At 35.2% G+C, this 12557-nt stretch overlaps 1 protein-coding gene across 1 annotated transcript in view; it reads right to left on the bottom strand.

The window, feature by feature from the left end:
- The window catches only part of LOC129764429 (ubiquitin carboxyl-terminal hydrolase 36), a 28498-nt gene extending 20047 nt beyond the window's left edge, over positions 1-8451 (bottom strand). The window contains exon 1 of the mRNA XM_055763495.1: positions 7398-8451. Coding sequence (XP_055619470.1) covers positions 7398-7956 — 559 coding nt within the window. The 5' untranslated portion in view covers positions 7957-8451. The remainder of the gene's footprint in view (positions 1-7397) is intronic.
- Positions 8452-12557: the final 4106 nt, after the last annotated feature.

The raw sequence follows: 12557 nt of genomic DNA, 5'->3' as shown, positions 1-12557 counted from the left end.
TTGTCTCCTATTTACATTTGAATTCCCGCTTTATTTCATTCTGTTTTCGAAGGCGGGTTGTAAACGCACACAATTTAAATGCGCTTTCGTAATTCAGAGCTGTCATTTACCTTGGTAACTCCACCGCATGTTGTGGCGCCATTGCGGTGACCAGCTACCTCGCTATTGCAGCGAGTTTACCGTTTCTTACAAGTGCATAATGAGGTTCATAGTTGGAAAAACTAACACTAATTTCGGTGTTTTATAAAGATTTTCGAATTAATGGGTTTTTTTTATATTTGAATGTGTAAATATGGTTTACTAAATTGACAAGGAGGAGAATTTTGTCCTCAATATATATATATATATATATATATATATATATAATATATATATATATATATATATATATATATATATATATATATATATATATATATATATATATAATATATATATATATATATATATATATATATATATATATATATATATATATATATATATATATAATATATATATATATATATATATATATATGTTGGCCTATATAATTTGAAAAAAAAATATCTTTGTTATTACAAATTTGATCCTGGACGAACTTATATAATTATGTTATTGCTTTGACAGCGATTATTTTCGGTGAGCGCTTGAATGGTTGAAAAAAAACAATTGAATGATTGGAAAACAATCGTATTCGATTGAAGACTATGTAGAAATTATTGATTCAAATAGTTTGGAGTATTAAAAATCGAATGAAAATCAACAGAAAAGTGCTATGTGATACATCCTCATGCTCATCCACATGAGCCATTTTCTTTTGTACGTTTCAAAAGTTGACTGCTAACCGTAACAAGCTTATTTCTATTGTCTCACTCGGGTTCGAAACCCTCGGCAGCTTGTTTGTATCAGTTTTGTAACGTTGCTTGATTTTATAGTCCGCGTTAGAGAAACACTTTGCGATCTGCACAAATGCATGAAAAATTAGAAATTCTCAATTCAACGTCATTCTGCCAGATTGACTATAAAAATATTATAAAAAATAAAAATAATGAATGATTTTGTTTTCCAATAGTTAGAGAGTTTCCAACTCGGTCCATCCGAAATCCCATAACCAATCAAGGAAATACTGAGTATCAAGCGTTCAAATTTATACAATTTTCGTGACGTAATAGATTTACTTTTTCAATGTTCACGAAACACGTGGTTCTACGTAAAAAAGTACCCTGCTGCACACTCTCCTACAGGCAACATACGGTTAGTATATAATAATCAACCATTATGTACATATCAACATATCTCATCCAATCTTTCCTCAATGTCTGATTGTTGAGGTGTTCTATGTAGTGTAGTTACTCCAAAACAAAATCTCTAACTAGTGACTCAGCTATTTTTAATAAATTTCTTGTTAGACTTCAGGTTTAGAGTTGTAGAGTTGTTAATGTGTTGCTAGGCAAGAAACTCGACGAAGAAATTAAGTTTTTATTTTGTTGCCTCTACCTAAGATCAATCTTATGGAGGGAAGAATCGTAAAATTTTAGGAAAACTTTGAAGGAAAATTTGAAGATTTTACTCCTCTAAGTTCTATCATTTAATTACATCGTGATATGCGTTGTTCATTATATATATGCGTTAAAAGAATTGATCTTCTATCTATCTCTCCTTCTTTTTCTTAAATGGCGCCAACGTTCCTAGAGGAACTTCGCCGTCTCAATGTAGTATTACATGCGTCATTTCTATTAGTATTTAGTTGAGATTATAACACGCCTTGATGCATTTGGAGTGGTAAGCCTAGAATTTCTTTGGAGGAAAATTCCCCCGATCAGAACAGGAATCGGACCAGAACCCCCAGCATGTTAGGTGTGACGCTGACAACTCGGCCACGGGAACTGTTAATTTATATAATTGAAAATCAATCGCCAAATTTGTTGCTAAGCACAAAACTCGAAGAAGGGATCGTCTGATTTGAGCTATCTTTATGTTGTTGTATTCGTTTCTGCCCATAGATCCATGTGACGACGAGAACATTTGTTTTTTGGAAAACAAATTTGGAAAATAGAATTCCTATACGTTCTACAATTACATCGTGATAAGCGTTGTTAGTCCTTTTGACATTTGCGTTAACGAAATTGTTCTTTGTTCGAAAGTGGTAATGAATTCCGATGTAATGATGCATTTTTTTATCCCATCTGTTCATATTGTTAGGCTCATTTAGAAATTCAGCTGTAACAGAGCCGTATTTATTCGTGCACATTTTAGTAGCCATTTTTAGGCGTAAGAGTATTCCAATCTCTTCAATACACATGTTGTAAATTACACAATGTCGCTTTTTCCGGCATAAGAATATTCATATTTTTTGAAGGTTCACAGCTGAACCATACACAGCGGAACTGTTTGATATGAGGCTTCCATTGTTGTGTTATTAATAGTACCAATTACCGATGCAACAGACCGTAGTGTGAGCGATAAACGACTGGGATTACCGTCACATGATGATTGTTGCGTGGAAGTTGTAGCTAGAATAACACACAAAGATGGTCAATTGAGTGCCCTGAGTCATAAGCTGATTATCGTTCGCTTAGTAGCGGGCACGTAACCAATCAGGCTATGAACAATAATTATGAATGAAAATTAACTTCTCCGTTTCAAAAACGTATTCCATGAAACGGAGTGGTATGTCTGCTTTGCAATTGATGACCAAATTTTGAACGATAATAGTGTCTGCTGATAATTTTATTTCATAAGCGTAAGTTTTGGTAGAAATATTAGACAAGTTATAGAAAATAGATTGAGTGAGGATGAGAACCAAGTGTTTTGAGCATTCAAATATCAAGTACAAATTTTCATTCCATTTTTAACAATTCAAAACTGCTTTCGGGCTTTCTTTACCAGCTGGATGGAATGGTATGATAACTACTTCATTCGAAAGTTAAAATGTCAAAGCGTTATATGATTGTCACTCATTGGTCCAAAAATCGTTTCAATAGCATTAAAATTGCGTTGAAAACATAACAATCTAGCTCATTGATGATGATTACTTCTGTGGTGACCGGAATGTGTTCCCGAACACGGACGCAACATCAAGGCACCTGGAGAAACGTCATCGCGAACACATGCAGGCTGTAATTTCTCCTACTCGCTTGCAAATGCGCTCGAGCAAAGGAAGATTTTCGCATTCGGTTTCAGTGATGCAATCGTATTCATCGTTTTTTTTTGGACTAGTTGTAAAATAGTTGTAAATAGACACTAACAAGGAAAACTTTCAGCCATTGAGAATTGATTCAAATGCAATTTCAAACAAATGATTACGTAACCAGCGGTAGTCCTACGTCTACCTTGTGGTTATATCACAGATATAACCCACTTCTAGGCCCAATTAGAATATTAATTGATGAATAGTTCTGGAAATGAACCTACGAAAGTTCGCCTAGTAAGGAAAAGTGAATGTTCGAGAGCCAGGGTCAGAGTCAGAGAATTCAGAGTCTTTTTGAAACAATTTATTATATCGCTGTTGCCTATCAGCATGAGTAATTCTAGAAAGCGTACATCCTTTTGCTTTTGATTTAACGGACCCTGAATACTCTGAATATGTATTAATGAATATCAACTAAAATATACAAAAGTAGAGTTATTATCCGATTATTCGCGGAGTTAGGTGGCAAGGGTAAGCGTAAAAAACGTAAATCGCGACATAAAATCGGAAATCGGATAAAAAAGATCGGTCTTCTAAGATCGCCCAATCCTAAATCAGAAGGGGTATTGGGTTCTTCAATGACATCGAGGTACAGGTCGGACTCGATTATATATGAGGTGCTCAGAAGGAAAGGGGCGTAAGTGATTTGATCGATTTCTCTTCATCAAATTATTCTTTAGTTAATAACTCAACTGCAAAAACGTTCCAATTTGAGTTTGCTATAGAATCTGATAGATGAGGTTCTGACCTATCTTTCACATTGTCAAATACAGCTGGGAATGTGTTTGCAACTAAGTTATGACCAAAAGAGAGAGTCGATGTAGAGAAATCGATGTCACTTACACCCCTTCCATTTTGAGCTCCTCATATAATTCGATTAGGGGAAGTGGGGGTATAGTGGTCACCCTAAGGAATATGCCCATTTCCGTCGTCCACATACCGCTACAATTCCCGTTTTTCTTAGAATATTATAGTTCAACTCATTCTTGTTCAAGATAGCATACGGATTTTACTATAAAAATTCAAAATACTACATTTTTCATTATTAGAAAAAAGGTGAAAAATCGATCGTTTTTTTTCTTTCTTGGAGGTAAAGTGGTCACCTAGTGGGGCAAAGTGGTCACTCGCACATAACAAGTTAAATGTGATAGATTTACGCGTTTTTTTCGTCCAAATTTGTTCAAATCATATTCGATATAGTAGGTACATGTATGAAATAAGCTTGGTCTATTCACCTAGAGTCTCAATTTAAATGTTTGATGCATACAAAAACGTTGTAAGAAACACATAACGTTCCGCAAAATGAGGCTTGGTTTAGTTGGAGTGGCATATTTTTCCAGGGTCAAAGCCACAAAAGGAACCTCTTCAAGAGCTTCAATGTGATGAGGTATATAAGCTTTAGTAAACAGAACATTGTAAGTCGTTATGCACCTATGACCACTTTGCCCCCAAATATCAAAGTAATAAAAACATTCAAGTTTATAAAGTATTTTTTGAATAAAATTAATAACAGAGAGAGGTATGGATGTACGCCACTTCGCCAGATCGCCTCCACAAGAATAACACATTAAATTCACTAACTTTTAAGTTTTCTCTTCTAAAATGTTACTTAAATCAACGGATTTGAAAGTTTTACAACTGTATCCTGTATAAAATTTTCTCATCTTTTAAATGGAAACAACGGAATTGTCGTTAGCGTTATTTCTGAATTAGAGCCAATTTAAGGCAGTATTCTAGTCTAGAAATTTGAAAAAAAAACAATTTTTTTCTCCTCAATATTTCTGTAGTTAAGGCATTCAAGAATATACCCTAGAAAGGACTCGAGAATCCTATTAATTACCGAGTTAAAGCTATTTTAGTGATGTGGTATGTTACCTGGTACAGCCATAACAATGAACTTCAAACGCGTTTTTCTCGAAACCAATTTTTTCAAACTGGCGTATACGATATCTCAAGTTCTACTGAACTAATTCATGTCGAACTTTTATGGATACAATCTGTAGGTATTTCTTTATCGCATGAACCTCTAAAAAAATGATATTTGTTAAATTTTTGCTATTTATTAAAAATCGGGAAATGTAAAAAAAAGTTTTAAACAGCATTTTGTTTTTCAAACGGCCGCCATTTTATCAAAAAAGTCACAGAAGGGTTGTGTCCGAGACACGACCGCAAAGTTGACGTAGGATTACGTTAGGCTATATGTTGATTTTGGATATGTTTGAAGAATTACATTGTTAAACTCTTTGATAAAGATTTGGTGGCTCTGAAAAGGGCCGTTTTGCTTTGGTTGTTGGGTATTGTTTGTTCACTCCACCAGTGTTTACCGAGTGATGATGACAGAATGATGGTAAACAGTCGTTGGATGGTGCGTATCAGATAAAAGATACCGAAATGGAACGAGATATGATGAAAGCCGCCCTCTATGAACCTAGACGAGATGCCTCCTGTGTTATGCTCGCCAATGTAATATAAAATAATCAATTTTTCTCATCAGTGAAAACATGTTACTTAAATATAGAGAAAACATATTTGAAATAGAAAAGGTAATTTTCTTTTATAATTTTTACTTTCTGAGTGTTTATTTCACCCAATGCGAATTTTTATTGGACTAAAAACAACTAATACTATACGTAGAAAATATGGAAAATCACTTTTTCTGATATTTCTTCACTTTTCCAATTTTTCTCGCCGTATAAACTTTCCTTGCGCATGTGCATGTGAACACAACAAAACAGACAGCTTAAACCAAACGACCTGTTCTCGAGCGGGAACACACCTTGGTTTTTATTTATGAAAATTGAAAAAAAATCGTTTCATATATCAAGACATTTTTAACATAACCATATACAATTTTACACTTACACTTGTGCTAAATTTTTCACAATACACGATCGGTCATTGATATGGAATTTAACGAAGCAACCAACATTAAAGTTCCAAATTGAAATCTTGTTTACTAGGATTGATCGTATTAGGGACTCGTGACATATATTATTTTCTTCAATATAAAAAATAGTTATGGAGTACCGAAATCGATTGACGCAAAAATTTCATCAATCCATCATGAAATGGCTGAGCAATAAGCGTTTGAAATTTGACAATTTTCACGATGTGCTCGATTTTCGATTTTCGATGTTCCCGAAAGACGTAATCCTACGTCAAAAAGATGTTTTTGACTTGTCCGCGGTTCATGCGATAGCGACATCTTTACTGATTCAGAAGCTGTTCGATTTTTGTTTCAGATAATCAGAAGGACTGGAATCGTTTACGCCATGACACAACTTTTTTTGAACCCTCTTACTTCATCAGTTCTTAACTATTCTAGTTATGAATATTTTTTCTCCGTTCAATTTTTGTTTTATTGTATAAAGATAGATGAACAAATAATTATATAAGGGATAGTAAAAATACTCTTTGTTTTAATTTTACGGAGCTCGAAAAAACGTCCGAAATTCGTGTCTCTACACTAGAATATCCCCTTAAGGCAAACCGAGCCCAAAACAGAGAAAAAGTTCAATAACTCTGTCGTGGACGTGGAAGTTTTTCATCAAATATGATCTTCTATTACCTCCTGAAAGAATTTGTATTTTTATATGAGAAAGGTATGTTATGACTTTAAGGGGATGAATCAAAAATATTTTTGTCTTTTATATTAATTTTATATAAATATATGCTTTTGCAAACGAATAAAAATAAAAACAAAATTTATTAACTCGATTATATACAGTGAAAGGAAATCGAAGACTATACAATTGAGTCCGCCCTGTATAGTTTTCAAATTAGACGATTTCTGATAAGAATTTACATCTTTTTAGGTTATCAAACATGAATGAATACTTCCCTAGTAAATTCAAGTTGAGCTTTGAAAGTTCCATCTGTGTGTTCATACTATTAGGTCTTATATTTCAGAGTATATTATATCAAACAAGTTCTGCGAACACATGCTAAAATTCACAAAAAAACCCATACTTATAGTATTATCATGTGTCCAAGTTTTGACCTATGCCAATACTGCATTGCATCGGTGTGCGCCGGCTACAGCCGATTGGGCGCGTACGTTACTACCGTGCGTATGACCTAACCTGCTACACAAACACACTTGTAAAAAGCAGCGTAAAATCAAATAAAAGGGGGAGGCTCCCACCACACATACACTTCCGTTTACTGTACGACTCTACTATACATAGTATTCGCATGGAGAGATGTAATTGTAGTAAATACTTACTTTGGTGAGTTGTGCCGTTACTAGTGGATCCATTTCTGCTGGTGTCAGCGGTGGAGGAGGCAGATAATTTCGTGGCCATAGCAGAACTGGTAACGCCATTCATCAATAAGCCATTTGTGTTGGTAGAGTTTCCATTGCTTGTTCCTGCTCCACTAACATTATCGCATCCGTTGATGCCGTTGTGGTTGCTGTTGCTGTTGTTGGTAGTGGTTGGTTTTAGCAAGATGTATTTTGACTTGACATTGTCCAGTTCGTTGCTATAGTTTGACACTTCCTCGTATCGAATGGGACATTGTTGATTTTGCTTGATGGCAGCCGTCAGACCATTCTCGATAAAATTAAAGTCCTCCTCAGGATCTAGATATTCCGACCTATTAGCTGTCGAACACGCAGCAATTGACGATGAAGCGGACGAAGCACTATTACCACCGGATGAGGATGAGGCGCCAGATCCACCGATGCCGCTACTAGACGACGACGATGTGGTAGACGAGGTCAAAGAGTCACGAAGCGCCGCACTCACCAACGATGTTGAATTGCAAACCATTTGTACAGGCATAGAAAAAACTTTGTTCCAGACTTGGAAATACACACGCGGCCCACTCCCTCGTTGCTCTCCACTGTCGGTACGGCGTTTCACTTCACTTTTTCCCGTTATTGTGCTTTTACGAAGTGCTCAAATGATGATTCCCGCTCGATTTTCCGTCGAGACAAGAATTGAAGAAGGCCACTGTACTTTTTCTTCCACCTCTTCTTACTTCACTTCGCACAAGCAAGCACAGGAGACAACTGCCTTGCTCTGTCTGCCAAAATGGATTCGTAGTGACAAACGGGTTGGAACGAATATTTTCAAATTGATTTTTCACCACCAATTCTCATCTTGTTGTTAAAATTTTCATTCTGCACGTGTTGATTGGTTCTCTGCGGACCGTTTACACATATTTTCACTCCGAAAATACGACTATTTACCGCTGAGAGTTGATCGAATTTCACTCGTTCAGTTTTTTTTATTTCTGACAAACGGTGGGCACGGAAACACTAGCGGAATCGAAAGCGCACATGTGTATTCGTTTTTCTTTGCTCGGTTTGACATGTGCCTGGCAGAGCGGGAGGAAGCAATTAGTATTGAAGAATGGGGAAGAAGAATGGAGATATGCTTTTGCATTTATTTTTTGCTGCATGGGTTGCCGCCAAATGCACACGCTTAATTCAAAATGATACTTTTTTTAGTTTGTACGGAAACGTCAAAGCGTAGGCCGGTTGCAAAATTAATTCTATGTTTTTCGAACAAAGGTTGTCATTACCAAACCAAATTGGGATGTGAAAGAGAAATACATTTTTCCTTTTAATAAATATGTTTATTAGTAGCAATTAAGTAGAAAACAGTGCTGAGAGAAAATTTTTCCAAAAATTCCGGCTTCGCGATACGATGTTTGAAGCAAAAAACGTTGCACAGATTTCCAATTTTCTAATTTCTTTTGTTATTTTTCTGTACTCCTGGAGTTAAGAGTGCCAGTAAATGTTCATTTTCAATCTTCATTGTAATCATATCTAGCAGTTTCGAATAGAGATGGGCAAAATGGTTCACTTTGAGGAACGGTCCGGTGACTAACCTTTCACTTAGGCGAATTAATTATTTCGAACGATTCGCTGACTCTATCTTGAAACAAAGGAACATGGCGAAACAAGTATAAACAATAAATGTTGAGTTCATTCGTAAAATCTTGTTTGTTAGCAAAATAGTTCAGCACAATTGAAAATCCATTCATCGAGTCACTTTTCTTATGATTTGGTTTGTGTCGAATATCACAGTGATTCATTTTTCAGCCTAAACCAGCTTTGAACTACCTCTTGTATAATGTAGCACTTGTATAGCAACAAATGGTATAGTCACACTGTCCCAAACGTGAACGTGTTTTTGAACATTATCGTGCACGATATAACATATTATGGAACATATTTTAAATCAGTTATTAAAATTGACTTTACTCACCGTTCCAGAAGGCTGTTCGAATATTTTTCCTTTCAACGGTCTTTTCCTGAAAAAGTAGATTAACATATCAACTTACTGAAATATTTATTATTTTACCCTCACGTTCCTAACATAAAATCAAAATTTTATTTGATAAACAATCCAACCATCCAACATGTCCTGAAACGTTGCTTGGTTATTTATAAGCGTGTTATTTTGAAAATGGCCGTATCAACATCTCATTTTTGTTTTTCCATAGGACTATCGTTTTTTGCAACACTATTCTCTATCATTCGTTCGTTCGTTTTCCACTTACACGAGAGGCAGTAGTCCAACGTAAACATGGACTACAAATCGAAGAAATCGACACCTACGTGCACCGGAAAACGTGAACCTTAATCATCTAGCCCGGGGGAGCTCTGCACCACACCTCCTTGCTTACCAAATTTGGTGATTGTGTTCAACAAAATGTGCTGTCAACACTCAAATAGCCAAAATATGACATTCTTCAATTTTTCTAGTGCCTTGTTCAGTGTTTTAAGCTTAGCATAATTGGCATTTCTAATTTTTCTTTGGAAGATTATTTTTATATTTTCAATTATCCCCTGGTCTTTTGGTTGAACAATAGATGTTGCAATCGGCGCTAGAAAAAAGTTCTTTTCTGTCTATTATCAGAGAACATTTCATCCCCACAATTGTGCGTAGCTAATGAATCGACTTTAGGTTGTATTTTTCTTAGTAAGAAACTGACAAACATCCCGAACAAGCTGATTTTGGAACCATTGACAAAGTGATGCTGGTTCATCGAAGTACAGTAGAACCCTGATTATCCGCGGAATAGTCGGGCTAGGTCACCGTGTATAACGAAAATCGCGGATAACGCAATAAAGGGTTAAAATGTTGTGTAAACACGAAACAAAAGATATTTTAGCATGAAAACTCTGTTTCATAAATACAGGATGCATTAAACTATCCATCTGTAAGGTCAGGTACAGCAATGTTCAGATAATGTGAAAGTCATTACCAAAACCAAAGAACAAGACTCTACTACTCAATGACAAATTTCGGGAAGGTCTATAGAATTACTAGGGAACTCGCCTCCGCGGATATTCCGCATCGCGGGTTATCCACTCGCGGATAATCGAGGTTCTACTGTATTAGCAGAACCTCGATAGTACACTGAAAGTGACGTGACATCGAGATTGTTCGATAATCCAATCATCATTAATGGTAGATTATGAGTATCAGAAACATAAGAAACGGCACGAAAGATATCCGGTTTTGCCAGTTTTATTCTTTCAATGTTCTCTCTCTCTCTCTCTCTCTCTCTCTCTCTCTCTCTCCGAACGCGTTGAGGTAATGTTTCAATGTTATGAAAAATTATTTGCCACATTTACAATACACTATATTGAAACTATCCTTTGCTCAAAAATCGGTCGAAAATGCATCACTTAAACGATGCAGGTACAGTAAGTTACATCTAATTTGACATCTAGCTAATAGAACAGGCCCGTAATGCGACACATTTAATTGGACAGTTTTACCTCTAATTAGACATTTTAGTCCCCATCGAGTTCGGGGTCCAAATTATGGCTTCACATAGAAGGTCGCGACCAGACGTCGACACTGCACCACTGTCATCGCTAATGTCCAATTGCAGGTCAAAATTTCCTCCAATGCGACACTGAGTGATGCCTTTCAAAATTACAGGCAAATTTTATAGCCCAAAAGTGAATCTTCTACGGAAAAATGTAAAGTAAAGTTCTTGTTCGCAAAATCACAAGCCCTTTCTAGCTGGCTGTGTTTTGCTTTTGAGGTAAAAAGATATTTGAGCGTCGTAAAATTGAATTAATAATTATTATCAGGTTTCTATCCAGCACAAATTTGTCCCAAACAGAAAATGTCGATAAAAGGTTTTTGCTCTGTTTTAGTCATTTGAGAAAGATTGGTTGAACTCAACCGAAAGTTTGAGATATTGCACATATATTGCACGCAGGGATGTCAGGTGATTTTTTTTTAAATGTCTTCACATGGTATGAAAAAAATATATTCACGATCATATCGGAGGAAACTAAAATTCATAACTTACTTTTGAACAAAGTTTGATAGCTTTTTCAATGTTTATTCTAATTGGTATTGTTATTTAGCGTATGTTATTGAACTTTCCTAGAGGTTTTGATGTTTATTTCATTAAATGTGAACAAAGCATATATTACGCAGCTGCGAACCAAATTTTATGAGTTTATAAATGATAATTGGCTTAATAAACTATTTATTGAGTGAATATAGCTCCAGTTCATCCTCAAAAACAGAACTATGATAGCTCAATTTGTTTATTTAAGTTTTAAAGTTTTGGGTTGTAACTCAAACCATATCCATCATTTTTTTTATATCTGTATTATAGTGACTGGCATCTCTGATTGCATAAATCAGATAATATTCACAACGATTTCTTAAAAATCATATTTTTATATCCAATTTGTATCATTTTCAAGAAGGAAAACACAACTGTTTCGTTCTTCTGTTCCGTTGAATAAAAACATAAATTCCATACAAACTCTCAAAATTTTGTACGCATTCAGTAATTCAGTAATTTCAAATTCAAAGACCTGAATTCGCGTTGACGGCGGAATTGTGTCGACATCTGGATAGAACATTAGTTTGTATGAAGCCAACTATTCTCTATCAGATTAGTCGGCCCTAAAGCAGTTTTAAATTTGTATGAAATATTTTTCTTGGCGTTATTTACCTACTAGAAGTACGTTGTTCTGACCCTAATTTAGACTATTTTCTATGAATTTCTAGATATTATCACCAAAACTTACCATTATAATAGAAAATTATCTTTAGACACAATTTTCGTATAATATTTTTTCACTACTTGCAAGCAAAAGTGATTTTCATTTACATAGAGCTGTTGATTTGAAATCAACGGGACGGGAAGGGTGAATTCCGCAATTATAATACTCCGGGAATGAAACACGGAATTGGGTGTTATATGATGGAGATATTATAATTTTCAATTGTATTATTTGTGTAGACTTACGTTTAATCCCTTTCATGTACTCCTAATCCTGCTGTGTATGTGTAACTAGTTCAGTAGTATCCTGTTCTTAGTTAATCGATGTCAATGTTAATCAATTAAAATCCACTTCATTTCTCTCAACAGTTCTTTCGAGTCGTTTGCA

This window comes from Toxorhynchites rutilus, chromosome 2 (genome assembly GCF_029784135.1).
Source record: "Toxorhynchites rutilus septentrionalis strain SRP chromosome 2, ASM2978413v1, whole genome shotgun sequence".
Lineage (NCBI taxonomy): Eukaryota > Metazoa > Arthropoda > Insecta > Diptera > Culicidae > Toxorhynchites > Toxorhynchites rutilus.
Note: the sequence above shows the minus strand (reverse complement) of the source record. Positions and strands in the feature narration are given on the sequence as shown.